Consider the following 16,163-nt stretch of genomic DNA (forward strand, 5'->3'; position numbering starts at 1 on the left):
AGATATTGAAAGGTTGAAAATACATCTCATCATCCAAACACCTAATGCATGCTCAAACTGACAGAAAGAAACAAACGAGTGTGCTAATGGTCATGTTATGTGTCCAGTCTTTAAATTAAAGTTGAATATTAACAATTGAAGTTTGTTCTTTATCTATATTAATTTTTCACAAGACTTAGTCGACCTTGAAAAGTGACTACATCTATTAATAAGTTATGCCTATTCATGACAAAACTAGTGTTTATAGAAAGTTCCAATAGATGACTGGAGTTTTTAATGGTGACAGGATCCTTATACACTCTAAAAGCAAAAAATGGAAATGTTCAAGTAGCCGTGAAACACCTTGTTAAAATCTAAAATAATCGATTCGAACATGTCCTAGTAGCGACAGGCTACTAAAACCTTAAAACATGGAGCCACTGTAAATTGATCAAAGACAAGAGTCAAAACCAAATGAATAGTGTTTCAGAAACTTTTTTAAAACATACTAATTCTTCATATTAGCGTCTTTTTATTTAATTTTCGTCAGGTTAAAGGAAGAAAATTGAAATGGAAGTAAATGCAGGTAAAGACAACATTAAGTTTGGGAATATTAAACCAAGTTATAAAAATTCTATCAGTTTCATGAATGTGTGTGTTCCTTGAAAGTTATTCATAATAAAGGTAATTTCTCAAGATGACTTATGATATTACCATGCATTTCTGTTACAATTGATTGTTTATCTGATATCAACTTATAAACTTTGTTTAAACGTTTCTATTGTATGAATTCAAAATTATATAGACTTCAAATTGCACATCAGGATTCATCTCTTAATTTTTCCCTTTTTGTCTTTTTTTAAGATTATATAATAATTTTGACCCAGTAAGCCATAATCTAAGCTAGTTCTAGTAAATGAATTGCTTTACAAATTCAGATATACATATTAGTTTGAATTAAAAATGTAATTGACTTATTTTTACATAATCCTTTATTGTTTAATGCAAATAAGGATATCAATGAGCAACTTATATATGACCAACACAAATGAAACTGATAAAAACTTAAACAACTAAAAGGCAAATGGGTATTGGGTTAAAACTTTCTTACCTTTTTCTAGAGGAAAAAATAAAGACTTGTTTAATTTAAATCATAAATCACATACATTTAAAGCATATTTACACAACAACAACAAAATAAATGACATGAACATATAGATAAATAATACATAAAAGAAGACATGAACATATAGCTAAATAAAACATAAAAGAACACTTTTCGATTGATTATATATCTGCTATTTACATGTATTGATATGGCTAAGAAAGGGTACCCTATATTCTTATAGCATTTTTATAGTTAACTCTTTACTATATTTCATTGAAATCAACAATTTGATTTACAGATTTCACTTCCTTTATTCAAAACATTGATCAAAATGATAAATCAAATAGATACAAAAGATCTTTACCACTGAACGTTAAGCAAGCAACAATCAAACAGTCAATAAAAATTATCACTTACCAACACAGAGGTCTCCTAAAGGCTTATCCCAAGCACCACTGGCTGTACATAATATAGTCTGATCATTATCTTTTGCAACATATCCTGCATTACATACAAATGAGCATGTTGTTCCTATTTTCTTATCACAAGATGGCGTGACGTGTCCATATGGAATGAAAGCTCTGCACGTACCAGTTACACCTAAAAGATACAAGTAATGATGATAAACTGATACTTATAATCAATTAATTAGATAATTTAAAAATGGCTGTAGAGGCAATTCAACAACTTGAACAGAAAACATTTACTCTTTGCATAGTACTTGTCCGTTTTCCATTACTTTGTGTGGTGAAAAACAGTTACTGATTATCAAACCTCTAGATAGCTTAGCAAAAATGAGGATTCAAATATAAGCGAGACCGGGTGCGTCGACAAGGTAATCATCTCCTGCTATGGTTGCATTGCCCTCAAAGCGAATCCACAATCAGTCGAAACCGGGAATAGAACAGGCGGTAATGAAACTGAATTTTTATAATTATAAATTTCAAAAATGATGTCTGATTTTGTTTTAAAATATCGTTTAATTTTCAATGTAAACAAGTTATTTATCTTATATGAAGTTGAATAAATTAACTGTTATATTTAATATTAAAAACAAACAGAATCACATACATAACAAAAAGGGGGCTTAAACATAGAATGAATTATGACACGCACATTCCTGACGTGATATACACACAGATAGACTTATATCGGGTTTGTTGGGACGTTTTGATCAAGTGTGGACAATATATTGTGTACACATCTGTTATTAAAATGAACAGATTGTGCACATATTCATTTCACCAGTCGTTTTCATCAATGATATTAGACAATAATCTCTTTTGTCTATAACCAAAAATAACTTTTTTGTATTTTGTAAATTGTACATCAGAATGTATGTAATAGAATGTTGCATTTTGATATCCAGAACAAGCCATTTTGAAATATTTCATAAATAGATACAAAGCTGTTCTCATCACAGGTTTACTTCAGCTTTCATCAAACAAAACCAGCGGTGACAGTTATGGTTCAAAAGGGGCGTTTCGAGTTGAAGTTAACTTGTGTGCAGTATTCATTTGAGCTTAATTTCATCTCGAGTTAACACCAGAAGCGGAACTGTAATTTTTTCGGCAGTCATAAAAATAGTACAAAGACCAAGTTTGCTTTTTACGGATTAAGAACCTGTCGGGGAAGTCATAAAACATGTCAAGTTAACTTTAACCAGTCAAAATATCTGGTCATCGTGTTATCTTGATGTACAAGTTATGACAGTAACCAACTGTACTGTAAAAATATGTAGGATTTACTTTGGCAAGCAGTATAGATGGGGTGATTCCAGTTTCCTTTTTCATCGCAATCCAATGTGTCTACAGTTTTTTCGTATCCAGCTGCACAAGTAAAATTACAACTTCCAGTTGCATGTCCTATACATCTATCTTCAAGGATGGCATTTGGAACTCTCAAAGTACAGGTGATATCTGTAACAATACAAAAATGATAGTTACACAGATGAAGATTTACATTTGAAAGTATTGAGTTCAGACCAACATATTAATGTATTGTTGACTATCTTACAAGTTTAATCATGATCTTTCATAAAATAAAATTCCAGAAACACTATTCGTGTGCACTAAAATAGGTAAAGTATCTGCACATGACTGTCATAACGTCGAGGTTACGATTCGCTCAGTAACCTATGCTTTGGTACTAGTATTTTGAAGAGAATACATTTAAAATAAATGTTAATTTTTACCGTTCTATCATTATTTGAAAGGAAACCAATGTATGAACAAAACATCAATTGTTCAAATGAAAGTTTATTATGCAGTATACGGAGTTACAAAGGAAATATTAATTACATTCTAAAGTGCGTTACTCTGACTTACGTCCAGTGCATGTTTTGCCATCAGCGTTAAGTGTTTCGCCATCTTCACAAGCACATGTTCTTCCTGTGGCAGTTGGCAGGCAAAATAAAGCACATTCACCATTCTCCTTTTTACACTGAGCATTCTCTTCAAGGGAAAAGATGGAATGAAAGGTTTTTTATACTGTTTAAAATTTTATAGATATATTTACAAAAGAGCTCAATACAATTTATTCGATGGATAAGAATGCATCGTTTATTTAAACCGATAAAAATAACCACTGGGAAAAAATTCATCAAATGCATGTATTTATAAATATTTAGTTGTCATGATGGTGTGTGTGTGTGTGTGTGTTAATTGTTTTGTCTATATTTCCTGTTTGATTTAGTTGTACTAGTATTCTGATCTGTGTCCTAAACAAACTTTAACTTTTGGTTGTTGAAATGTTGGAACTATGAACAAAAAAAAAGCAGAACTGCTCAAACTATTCAGGAAATGAAGATATATTGGGTGTTAGCGAATGCAGATGGACTGATCCAGGAAAGTTTACACACTTTTCAGTTACAGACATTTACTATTCAGAACGTACAGATGGTAGACACAATGAAAGAGTAGCTATTATATTGGGTAGAACAAACAAGTCTTGTAAAATGGATAGCAGCAAATGAAAGGATGATAAAAATATGCATGAAGACTAAGTATGGGCACATGAATGATTACTTTGATAATGAAAAAGAGAACTTTTATGATAAATTAAATCAGATGATAATGGACACACCAAAGCACGATGTACTTACCATCATTGGAGATTTTAATGCAACAGTAAGTTCAGCTAACACAGGTTTAGAAGAAGTGATGGGAAAACATGGGCTAGGAGAAATTAACAACAATGGTGAAAGATAAGTAGAGATTGTATTATAAACAATCTGATAATTGGAGGAACAATCTTTGAACATAAAAACACACACAAAGCCACATGGGTATCTGCGAATGGGAAAAAGAAAAAACAGATCGACCACATATTGATTAATAAGAAATGGAGGTCATCACTGTTAGATGTGAAAGTGAAAAGAGGTGCAGATGTATATAGTGATCATCATCTAGTCATTGGAAAGATCAGACTAAAATTAAGGAAAACAAATGCAAAACACCAAGCAAGATGACAGACTTTTGTAAACTTCAACGAACTGAAACAAACCTAAAATTCAATATCGAACTGAAGAACAGATTTGAGGTCTTACAACTTGAAGACAATGAGATTAACATTAACTCTGAATGGCAACATATGAGTGAAATTTATTTATATACAAGTAAAGACATCTTAGGTTACAAAAACAAAGAAAAAAGTGGATATTTGATAAAACTTGGGCTCTAATTATGGAAAGAAGAGCATTAAAATCAACAACCAATCAAGAAACAGGAAAACAACTAGAGGGACTGAAAGAGATTTATAATAGTAAAGAAAAAGAAGTGAAAAAAATGCAAAATCAGACAAAAAGGCATACATAGATAATATTGCAGAAGAGGCTGAAATAGCATCTAAAGTTGGAGATATGAGAATGCTATATAACATCACAAGACAAATCAGTGGCAAAGTAAATATCACCAGTACTAACATCAAAGACAAAGATGGCCAGATAATATGCAAATATGAATAACAATTGGAAAGATAGAAAGAGAATTTTGAACAGGTCTTAAATAGACCTGAACCAGAAATCTCAGTTGACAGTCCAGAGGAGGCTACATCGACAACAGAAATAGAAATGGGACCCATTACAGATGATGAGATCAAAGCAGCCATTTAAAAAACTTAAAATTAACAAGACTCCTGAAATATTTTTGTTAAATTGTGTTCAATCAAAGCAAAAATCACATTTTCTACTTAACACTTATCACAGGCATTTGAATAAAGACCAATCACGAAGTTAAACAAAATGAAAACAGGAATTCACATAATTAAACCCTTGTACAAATTTGCCACCTACGCCCACAAAATAGAAACGCCATTCTGTTGACAATGATTCGAGCATTTTATAAACAGCAAATGTACTGATAATGGCACTTTTATTTTGTGTGCCTTATCGAATAGCATGACTTTTTATTCTATTTTTTTTACATTTGACTATAGAATCTTTTCTTTAAAGTAGCCTCTGTAGCCTTTGAGTAAAAAAAAAATATTTCAGAATTGATGTTATAATGACTTTCGATATCTTAAACAATAATATCTTATAAAATTTTCACCTTAAAAAATTGTATGTCCCGAAAATTGATATAGCTCACATTATTATTGTCCATCAGACCAATTTTCATATAACAATGTTCATAATTATGCATTTACCTGGTTGTGCTTGTTCTGGATATACTCGGATTGACTCTATTCTTCCAAGTGCATGTACATCATTCATGAATTCTATCTTAGTGTTCAACTTCAGATCAAATTTTGAAATGGACCTGCGAATGAGCAAATTGAAAGATATCGATCAAAATTTGTATGCATCATTTGCGCATTTTAAACCTTACTTATCATCAGTGGTGCTGGAAACTAAATATTTGAAGTCCAATATATATTAAACTCAAAACTACTATAAAAGCAAAAACCTTACTGAAAAGACAGTGCTAAAAGGAAACTAAAACTAACTAAACAATAACCTAAAATAGGAGGACCACCTTACACTGTCCAAATATTATTTCGTTGAGTCAACTGAATTATCTCATTTATCGATATCATTTAATATCATTATATTATATATATTATTTATCATAGTGGTTATGTTTTTAGTTCGCTTTTGTCTTCTCTGCGTACACCCCACATCTCCATTTATTCCATTTAATATTTTTTAATTGACCCATTTTACCTTTAGACTTTTTTTTCCAAATTTAAAATAAATGTATCTTCACATTCTGTGCAAGTAACAATTTTTCATTACTGATTGGATTTTCATTATTTTGTAATTATATTATTACCAGAAAAAATGCTAGAGAAGAAGTACAATGAATTACAATTTTAATTTTCAAAGTTATGCTCCAAGTATCATTTATTAGTTCTTTTGTTGTTTTATATTTATATTTATATATATAATAAACATAATAATATAAATATTATTCCATTATTAAACAATGACTTACTGTTTATTTCGTCCAACATAGTACAGATATGGTGGTGAAATATCAACGCCAACAAGCATAGCTCCAGGTTCCTCTATAACTATTTTCCTATCTGAACCATCAAGTCTACAACTTGATATTGTACTAAGATCAGCATCTGCCCAATATACTCTATCAGCTGCAATAATAAAACTAACTGTCTTAACAATTTCAAACAAAACTCAGATTTACCAAAGTTTGTAAAATAGCAATATTCAGGAGATAAGAGTTTTTGCACTTATAGAACATGTAAATTGGTGAATTCCGTCTGGAGAATTTTCTAAAAATTATGTTAAAAAAATGAAAAATAAAAATGAAATTATTCAAAAGGATTTTCAAGTTATTCTACAAATTAATCGTTTTTACACAGTAATACAATTTTATAAATCTTTTTTCAAAACAGAGAAAACATAGATTCAGGTGTAAACTTTCGAAATAATATGAATGATTAGTATCACACAATGTCGATGATATTGTTACATAGGTTTAATTAAGTATCAAGGAATTTCAAATGGATTCAAATAAATTATGTGTTCAACAGTCATGTACATGATGTATGTGTCAGAAAATACCTGTATAATCAATAACGATTCCATTAGGCGAGTTGACATTCGAATCAACAATTTTCTTCATCCCGGTGCCATCCATAAATGCAGATCCAATATAAGAATTTCTTGAAGGGTCTGTTGAAATATCAGTCCAGAACAGTATTCTAGGGAGAAAAGTAAATATTGTCACTAATATATATATTCTATTGGAAGGTAATTTGGATTTCTAATTATCATTTTTAAAGTTGTAAGTGTGTTGGTTTTATCAATATCAATTTAAAATTTATCATTAACATGATACGCTCTTTTTTTTTTTTATTTCTTCCAGCTTTTTTAATCGTAAAGTTCTTCCAAAAAACAAGTGTGAATGTCAAAGCAAATGCCTTGAAATGCATAGCAATTATGCAATATTTCATAAGAAATTCTTACCCTTTCGATGGATACAAGGCAATGTTCTTTGGTAAATCTAAATTTGAAATAATCTTGTGGACTTTTCCTACGTGTGGATAAATACATCCTATGAAACTCGGATCCCAATAATACTCTGTTGTGAAATATAACAATCCCGACGAATAATCAAATGCCAAGCCAACTGGTAATGTGGACCCTGTAATGGAAACACACTATGGTAAACAATGAAAAAAAAATCATGTTTCAACATAACAAAACAATCTAAACAATCCATTTAATTTTTGTTGAGGACTTTATCATAACCGAAATTCTCCGATTATACATCTTTTCTATAATTCTTATTTCCCAAAAGAAAGAAAATTCCTTATGGTTACACATATATGCTCCCAAATAACGTATTGCTGGTGTTGCAAAGATGGAGAAAATTTTAAACAGTTAAATCCCCATTATCCGCGGCAGTGCATCCAACATAGTACGTTTATCTCTTTGCTATTTAAATACACAAGAAATGATCAAAATAAAATATCTTCATATCCAGAAAACTTTGACCGTAATTGCACATCCATGTAAATGACAGCATACGTCATCTAATCAAAATTGGCGTTCCATTATCAAATGGCATAAGATTTTCTGTTTATTTGTTGTGTATTTTCTTCTGAAAAGGTAGCACTCCGTCAATCTTTAATCTTTTTTTTACTTATACATCTTTAGCTGTTATTTGTTATCGTACGATCTGTTATCGGTTGAAGGTTCAGAGTCAGATTAAATCTCAAGTGTACTTTTTTGTTCATAATAGGGGCCTGTGTGGCGTGCAAAGACATCGGTATTTATAGTATATTTATAGTAATCACCATTCAGATGGTTTCACTCTTGGTGTAATGACAGTTTTTAAAAGTATAACCCATCCAGTAGCCATTGTAAAGAGGGCATTATACTAACCTGGATTACTGTACTAACTCTCATTGTTATTGGAGTTTTGTTCCTATCCTTATTGTTATGGGATTATTGTAATAGTTCATCTAGTAAAGGGAGTATTGTACTAAACCTCAGATTAGAACTACGCTGTTGACCTTACTCTCTGAGTTGTTATAAAAGCACTGTACTAACCCTTGTTTTATGAGAGTATTGTATTAACCTTCAGATTAGAACTGCGCAGTTAACCCTACTCTCTGATTGTTATGGGAATATTGTACTAGCCTGCGTTGTAATGGGAGTATTGGCCTAACCCTTGTGTTAAAACTGGCCGTCTGATCTTACTCTCGGAGTTGTTCTGCGTAGTTGGAAATTAGTTTTGTTAGGACAGAGATCGAATTAAACTATTCCCCAAATAAGTAGGACAACAATTGTTGAATTCTTAAGTACCTTATAAGATTGTTAAAAAAGACACGTGTTTGTTAACTGATATTAATATTCGAATTTTACACAATTTTCATTTTTATAACCAATGTTTCATACAACTATACACGTTGGGAAAAAAAATTAATCATAGATACCAACTTACAGGTATCATAAATTATTTCTGATACTGCTGCCTTCAGGGGGGAACTTCGGATTTCTGTCTTGACAGCATTAGTCCAGTATAGTTTCTTTGTTGGTTTATCATATATAATAGAGACTGGAACGTCGACGTCAGGAATATCTAGTGCTCGCAGTTCCCCGTTTGACAAGGATACTTGATATATTTTGTCATGTGTAACATCGGGAAGGAGTGCAAAGGAATCATCAAAAGGAGCTAAAAGTATACAAATTGAGTAGGTATAAGTATAAATAAAGATGTTATAAATGATTCATGTGCATTCAAAAATTAGCATTGCTTACATCAAAAAGGTACTGAAAAAGATACACGACAATGAATGCAAACTTTTTGAAACAGAATTTTGTATGAAAATATATAGGATTTAAACAAAATAACACCATTCTGATATAAATTTACTTAATGATTTTAAAATATGTTTAATAGTTTCACTCTTTGGTTCTTCAATATCATGAGGCCAAAACTGTGTGTTGTTTGATCTCAACGAATCTTGTACCGTATTGTCGGACACATTAAAAAAATTTAAATAGCCGTAGGTTTATATGATATAAATATTGTTTTAACAAGCTTACAAATTTAAAACCAAAAAAAAAAAAAATGATAAAAGATAAAAACTGATGTTCTCAAAACAATGAATGTACTTACTACTTGAACAGGACTTCCCATCAGCTTGTAATTGATATCCAAAATTACAATAACATTGCATTCCAGTTGTTGTTGGCTGACAAATATGTTGACATCCTCCGTTGTAGTTTGAGCAGTTATCTGATAAAAAAATAATAAAACATAAACATGTAGAGGTTAAGATGATTCAAATATTATAGGGCCATATTATATCAGCTGAATCGCGAATTCTACCATTTTGTAGTACAATAAAAGCGCATAAATATAAAAGTGTATTTCTAAATACACTTGAATAACAGAAATCGTCGCCAAAAACAGAAATAAGTTGTATCCTATCGATATCTTTTTAAAGTTTGCAAATCTTAGAGATAACAATCACATTATACAAAGCAAATAGGTTGGAACATGCCCCCTTGTATAGCCAAAAGCAATCATGCAACAGGTGTGCTTAGGATCAGACTTATTCATATGACTGGTCAAGAAGATACCCGTCAACAAGTTTTGTCTAGCCTATTCCATCAAATCAGTTTCAGGACAGGTATGTTCCAGCTGTGACCGAAGACATATTAGCTGAACTCGAACTGTCCTTAGGATTTGTATGCTAGGCTGATAATATTTTCTGAAGGGCATTTTTTGACTGTTATCAGTTAACGTGTATAAAGGTTATGACTGTATCAATCTGACTCTGCCTATTGAACCAACACGGTTTATGTGAATGCCTGTCAAGTTTGTAAGATGACCACAGTAATAACAGAATTCATGGAAACATAAAATTAGTTATATGAGACAGTTTTTCAGGTTAAAAATTCACCAAATCACAAACATAAACTATTAGAAGAAATTATGTGCTTGTACTAAAATTAAGGTTTCCACTCAAAAGCGGCAAAGATAACCTTACACGATTTTGGTTGTTATTAGAATCTTTTGTGTTTAATTCTCTTCAATGTTTCTGTATTTTTTGCTTCCAAATTTTTGGACCTGGAGCATGTTTGGTGATGGATATTCATAGTTATTCAAATATTCAAAATGATTATTTGTAAGAAATTTTATTTTACTCTCCACAGGAATTGCATTATTTTTGTTTTATTTTCGTTAATTGAGGATGATTAGTATTTATTAAATAGTCACAAATTATATTTAAAATTGTATAATAATTGTCTGATATTCTAGGTTTCTTCTTTTTCAAAGTAACTTGCAATTCTGACTATAAGCTAAGCATGTATGAACACTATAACTTTTGAAATAGTGTATACACCGGAGTAAGACAATTTAATAATTTTAATATATGGTAACCATTTTTATTTGGATAGAAAAAACTGAATAAGAGATAACTTGACATGAAGGATTCAAAGATAAATAATCTGACTGAAAACTTTCTTTAAAGTCTATAGATCTGAATTTGTGTTCTTAAAAATGTATATTTCATACACAATCTAAAATATAAATGATATGATTACTGTACCAAACAGGTACAAGTAAAGACAACTTCTTTTCCTGAAACCCATAAAAAATATAGTTTGTTCCTATTTGAAACCGATTTAAAACATTTCACTCACTGCATGATTAAAGTGTTAATGTTATTCCATATATTTATGCATTAAACTTACTGATCTCCATTGGCTGTAGGTCTACATCGTAGACTCCTAATCCTTTGATGATATTCAAATCATTGGCAGTGACTGTAGTATCAGGATAATACGAATCTAAATGGGCGATTTCCAGAATGTCGTCACCAGAAGTCCAAAGTGTGTAATCCTATTTAATTTTAACAAAAAAAGAATATAACGACATATTTTCTGTCTTTCACATATAAATATACATTCAGCTATCTTACATTATCAAACAATTTGGTAAGAACAAAGATGATAATCATTATGAAATAAAATAATTAAAGCATGTTACTCCATTTTGATGCTGCAGTGAAAACTATGGGATGCATCATAGATAAATACAATGCCATATCTAAATGGTACACTTTTGCACTAAATTACTATTTTCTGGTTTCGTCAATACACCTTATCGCTATTTGGAAATCTGCACTGCTTGACCCGAGAATCTGCGCCGCTTGAACTATTGACGTCATACAACAATCACTTTTCCATTGTGGCATCAGATATTTTCTATTATGACGTCAAAAGTTTACGGAAACCTTTGTGATGTCCAGTAATGGCGGACAAATAGCGTATAGTCAACATTATAGACTTCAGTGAACTTTATATATATTCAGAATCATGGATTTACGATTTAAATTTCTACACAATTTAAATGGATTATAATTATTATTCAAGTCTGTCATGGTTGGATTTTCACTAAATATAAAAAACACATTTTTATGCCCCAGCTAGGGGCCTTATGTTTTTCGGTCTGTGCGTCCGTTCGTTCGTCCGTTCGTCCGTCCGTCCGTTCGTTCGTTCGTTTGTCCGTCCGTTCGTCCGTCTGTCCCGCTTCAGGTTAAAGTTTTTGGTTTAAGTTTTTGGTCAAGGTAGTTTTTGATGAAGTTGAAGTCCAATCAACTTGAAACTTAGTACACATGTTCCCTATGATATGATCTTTCTAATTTTAATGCCAAAGTAGATTTTTGATCCCAATTTCACGGTCCATTGAAAATAAAAAATAATAGTGCGAGTGGGGCATCCGTGTACTATGGACACATTCTTGTTATTCATACTTTGTTGTACTGTTCGAACTTCTGTATATATCCATAAAAAATAAGAATCCCGAACAATTTACCTGATATATCGCTATATGAGTTGCATAACCTACATATGCATGATATTTAGGCTCTGATCCATCTGGTTTCATGCTCACTAGATCACCATTGTTTATCCAATATAATCTATATAAATATTGAAGAAAGTTAACATATATGTCATGAAGATAATAATCACTAATGATGTAGGATGCAAGATTAAGGTCTTTTTGTTTGACACTTGTAATTGCAGTAGTATTCTACAAACCTTTCGCAGTTTTAATGATTTTTTATTTCAATGAACAAAATGATATAGCGTGATCACCTAGGCGGAGTTATGTCATTTTGATGCCATTGTGACTTCATGGTAATGTCGAAACTGACATTTAACGCATATGTCATACAGTATTGTCATAATTTAAAAAACCAAAAAGTCTTACAAAAAGGGATATAACGATCCCATTGACATATTGCATAAGACAGGCTTTAGCCAACATTCTGTTTAGATAAGACTGCTGATCATTATTAGAAAAATGTGATATGAAGATCTTTAAATGAGGCTTGATGGGCAGATTTGCAGTTTGGCCTTAAATAAAACATTTTCATTAAAGGACCCAAGCAAATATGTTAGACGCTTTTCATTTATAAATACCGAAATACTAGTGCTCATTGAATATTTGATAGGTGGTGCAAATAATAATCCTTATCATTCCTTTTTCTTTTTTGATAACGTGTCCAAACTTTGGATAGTTGTCATCTTGAAATATTATTTATACACTTTTATTATTTAAGACCCTAAAATGACCGCTAAACCGCTTGATTGTGTTTTAAGGTTGTTGTCTAGTTGTCGAATACACCGATCAATCTTTCATTTATAAAACAATTTTCTCGTCCTGAATGTGCATTCAATATTTTGTCACTAACAAACATCAATCAGTCTTTCGTAAGCAATAATGTAATGTCCTAAACAAGTCATAGCGTTACATAAGAGTATCTAAAAGATAATCAGATTAAATTTACGCATCATTATAGTACTCCTAAGAAAAGAAAAATTCGCGTTGTTCTTAAATTAGATGTGCAAACAAGATTTCAGTCTCATCATTGATACACAAAAGATGTGTGATTTCTATTCTATTCTATGAATTGGGAAATAACATACTTTTGTGCCGTTACATCCCAAAACAATGATTCTGGATAACTTATTTCTCCTTTAGCCAGAATTGTTTTTAATCCAGATCCGTCTAAATTCCCTTCTTCCAGAGTAGCTGTGTATCCATATCCTGTGATCCAATACATTTTTCTAAAAAGAAATTTAAAAAGACGACATACAATTCTCAACGTATGTGATAGCTTAGGATCCTGATCCTTATAACAATAAATAAGCCAGTAATGATGCAGCTGCATGTGAATGTGAATAATAATGCAATAAACCAAATAATTATTAAGTACAGTCATCTTTCAACTTAACAATCAGCAAGTAGGTGCTTCCTTCTTGATTTGCTCATCATCTTTTACCTTAAATTGTAAAATGTTGCTGTTTTTTTTTAATCGACCCACACATTTTTCCCGTTCCCAGCACTTCTGTTTTAATATATCTCAGTACATACACGTAGGAAGAAGGAAAACAAACCGTCACATTGCAGGAAATACTACTGATATGGAGATTACTGTAACGTTGGAGGAAATACACATTAAATGGATATTACCGTAACATTGCAGGAAATACTACTGATATGGATATTACCGTAACATTGCAGGAAATACTACTGATATGGATATTACCGTAACATTGCAGGACATACTACTGATATGGATATTACCGTAACATTGCAGGAAATACTACTGATAAGTTTATTACCGTAACATTGCAGGAAATACTAATGATATAGATATTACCGTAACATTGCAGGAAATACTTATTAAATGGATATTACCGTAACATTGCAGGAAATACTACTGATATGGGTATCTACCTTAACATTAGAGGAAAAACACCTGATATTGATGTTATCGCACGATTGCAGGAAATACACATTGTATGGATAATACACATTGCATGAAATACACCAGATATATATAAAAATAAGGAGATGTGGTATAATTGCCAATGAGACAATTATCCACCAAAGTTCAAATGAAGTGGATGTAAACAGTTATGGTTATTACCGTAATATAGTAGAAAAACACATGTATCTGGTATAATATGACGTAATGTCGCGCAAAATATCCTTTATAAGGGAAAATAAGGAAGCTGGGTAAAGGTTGCATGATAATCTTGACCATATAAATGGAGAGAAACGCAAATCAACAGTAAATATGTCCTTAACCTGTCCATTTACTTACTTCATGTGAGGGTCTACAGTGATATAACTCGGATTATCTAACAAAGTTACTAAATCTGCCGTTGTAGATGTTAACACGGAATGAACAACAATCTTGCCTCCCTGATAATCAGTCCAGAACAAATTTTTCGTTGTCCAATCAAATGCAAATCCTAAAACAAAAGTGAAAACTTTCCATCAAATATATACTTATTTGTGTTAAAAATTTCAAAAGCACGATTTGAAAAGTTGAAAAGTATATCATTTGAAAACGAAAAGAACTTGTGTTGTTATGGATTTACATATTCCATACGTATGTATATATTATTTCTGTTGTCGTCTTCATGAGAAAGATGGAAAAAGGCGTCACTGAAACGTTTTAAAAAATCCATTCGATTCGTTACTAAACAATCAACTACTTAATTATTCTATTCATTATTTAAGAAATTATCTTGTTTAGTGAACCTTTTAAATTGCTGACTTGTTGAAACTTAGCTCACTTGCTTTTATTTAAAATGTTATACAATATTGATAATATCTATATACATGTAAATATGTTATATTTTGACTACGTATTTGTAAATAATATAAAACGTGTGGTTCTTGTGGATTACATACCTGAGAATGCTGTAGCATCTGTATAGATCACCTTCTCAATGTTACTTATCATATCAACTTGTTTAACCGACATTGATACTTCGTCGATGTAGTAAAATTGGCGCTCATGACTGTCAACAGCAAAATACATTAAGCCTGACATATTTGATAGAAAGCAGTCAGCGGTAGGTTTAGCATTTGTGCTGATGTGAGCATCGTACATACAAGCATCAGTTGAATTGGCCATTATGATGGCTTTTCCAAACAAAAATCCATGTTCACCTGAAGAAAAATAATACATTGTAAAAAGTAAAATAACAAAAATACCGAATTCCATGGGAAATTCAAATTTATACTTTGTTAAAATCTAATTACTTGTGAATATGTGAATGAAGATACAGTTCCACTGGATGATATAGTATATTCTTCACTGTTGGACCACAAAAAGAAAATGTTTCCTTCTTTATTTGCACATAGTTTGTTGACATAACATGACTTGAACTCATATACATTTTGTCTACACATGATGATGTTTTCTTGTGTAATGTATTATTGTTGATAGTCATTCCTTTGACTTCTCCCGTTCTAGCAGTACATTACTTTCTATAACCGTTTGGTTGTGCGGGATGTACAAATACGCAGTCATGTCCAGTCGGAATGCAGACGTTAAATCCGATGCCTCGTGTAGGGAGAGCGCCTCGTGTAGGGAGATGCCTCGTGTAGGGAGAGTGCCACGTGTAGAGAGAGTGCCACGTGAAGGGAGATGCCTCGTGTAGGGAGAGTGCCACGTGTAGGGAGAGTTCCTCGTGTAGGGAGAGTGCCACGTGTAGGGAGAGTGCCGAGTGTAGGGAGAGTGCCTCGTGTAGGGAGAGTTCCTCGTGTAGGGAGAGTGCCTCGTGTAG

The 16,163-nt window shown here is 31.7% G+C and overlaps 1 protein-coding gene across 1 annotated transcript in view; it reads right to left on the reverse strand.

The window, feature by feature from the left end:
• The window catches only part of LOC127729268 (low-density lipoprotein receptor-related protein 2-like), a 59,612-nt gene that overhangs the window by 11,257 nt on the left and 32,192 nt on the right, over positions 1–16,163 (reverse strand). Inside the window, exons 6-19 of the mRNA XM_052237002.1 lie at positions 15,283–15,543; positions 14,687–14,837; positions 13,503–13,643; positions 12,385–12,490; positions 11,262–11,409; positions 9,676–9,795; positions 8,998–9,228; positions 7,515–7,692; positions 7,110–7,249; positions 6,520–6,676; positions 5,732–5,844; positions 3,415–3,540; positions 2,836–3,006; positions 1,505–1,687 (exon numbers count right to left, since the gene is read on the reverse strand). Of these exons, the coding sequence (XP_052092962.1) occupies positions 1,505–1,687; positions 2,836–3,006; positions 3,415–3,540; positions 5,732–5,844; positions 6,520–6,676; positions 7,110–7,249; positions 7,515–7,692; positions 8,998–9,228; positions 9,676–9,795; positions 11,262–11,409; positions 12,385–12,490; positions 13,503–13,643; positions 14,687–14,837; positions 15,283–15,543 (2,226 nt within the window). The remainder of the gene's footprint in view (positions 1–1,504; positions 1,688–2,835; positions 3,007–3,414; positions 3,541–5,731; positions 5,845–6,519; positions 6,677–7,109; positions 7,250–7,514; positions 7,693–8,997; positions 9,229–9,675; positions 9,796–11,261; positions 11,410–12,384; positions 12,491–13,502; positions 13,644–14,686; positions 14,838–15,282; positions 15,544–16,163) is intronic.

Source organism: Mytilus californianus, unplaced genomic scaffold (assembly GCF_021869535.1).
Source record: "Mytilus californianus isolate M0D057914Y unplaced genomic scaffold, xbMytCali1.0.p SCAF_2, whole genome shotgun sequence".
Lineage (NCBI taxonomy): Eukaryota > Metazoa > Mollusca > Bivalvia > Mytilida > Mytilidae > Mytilus > Mytilus californianus.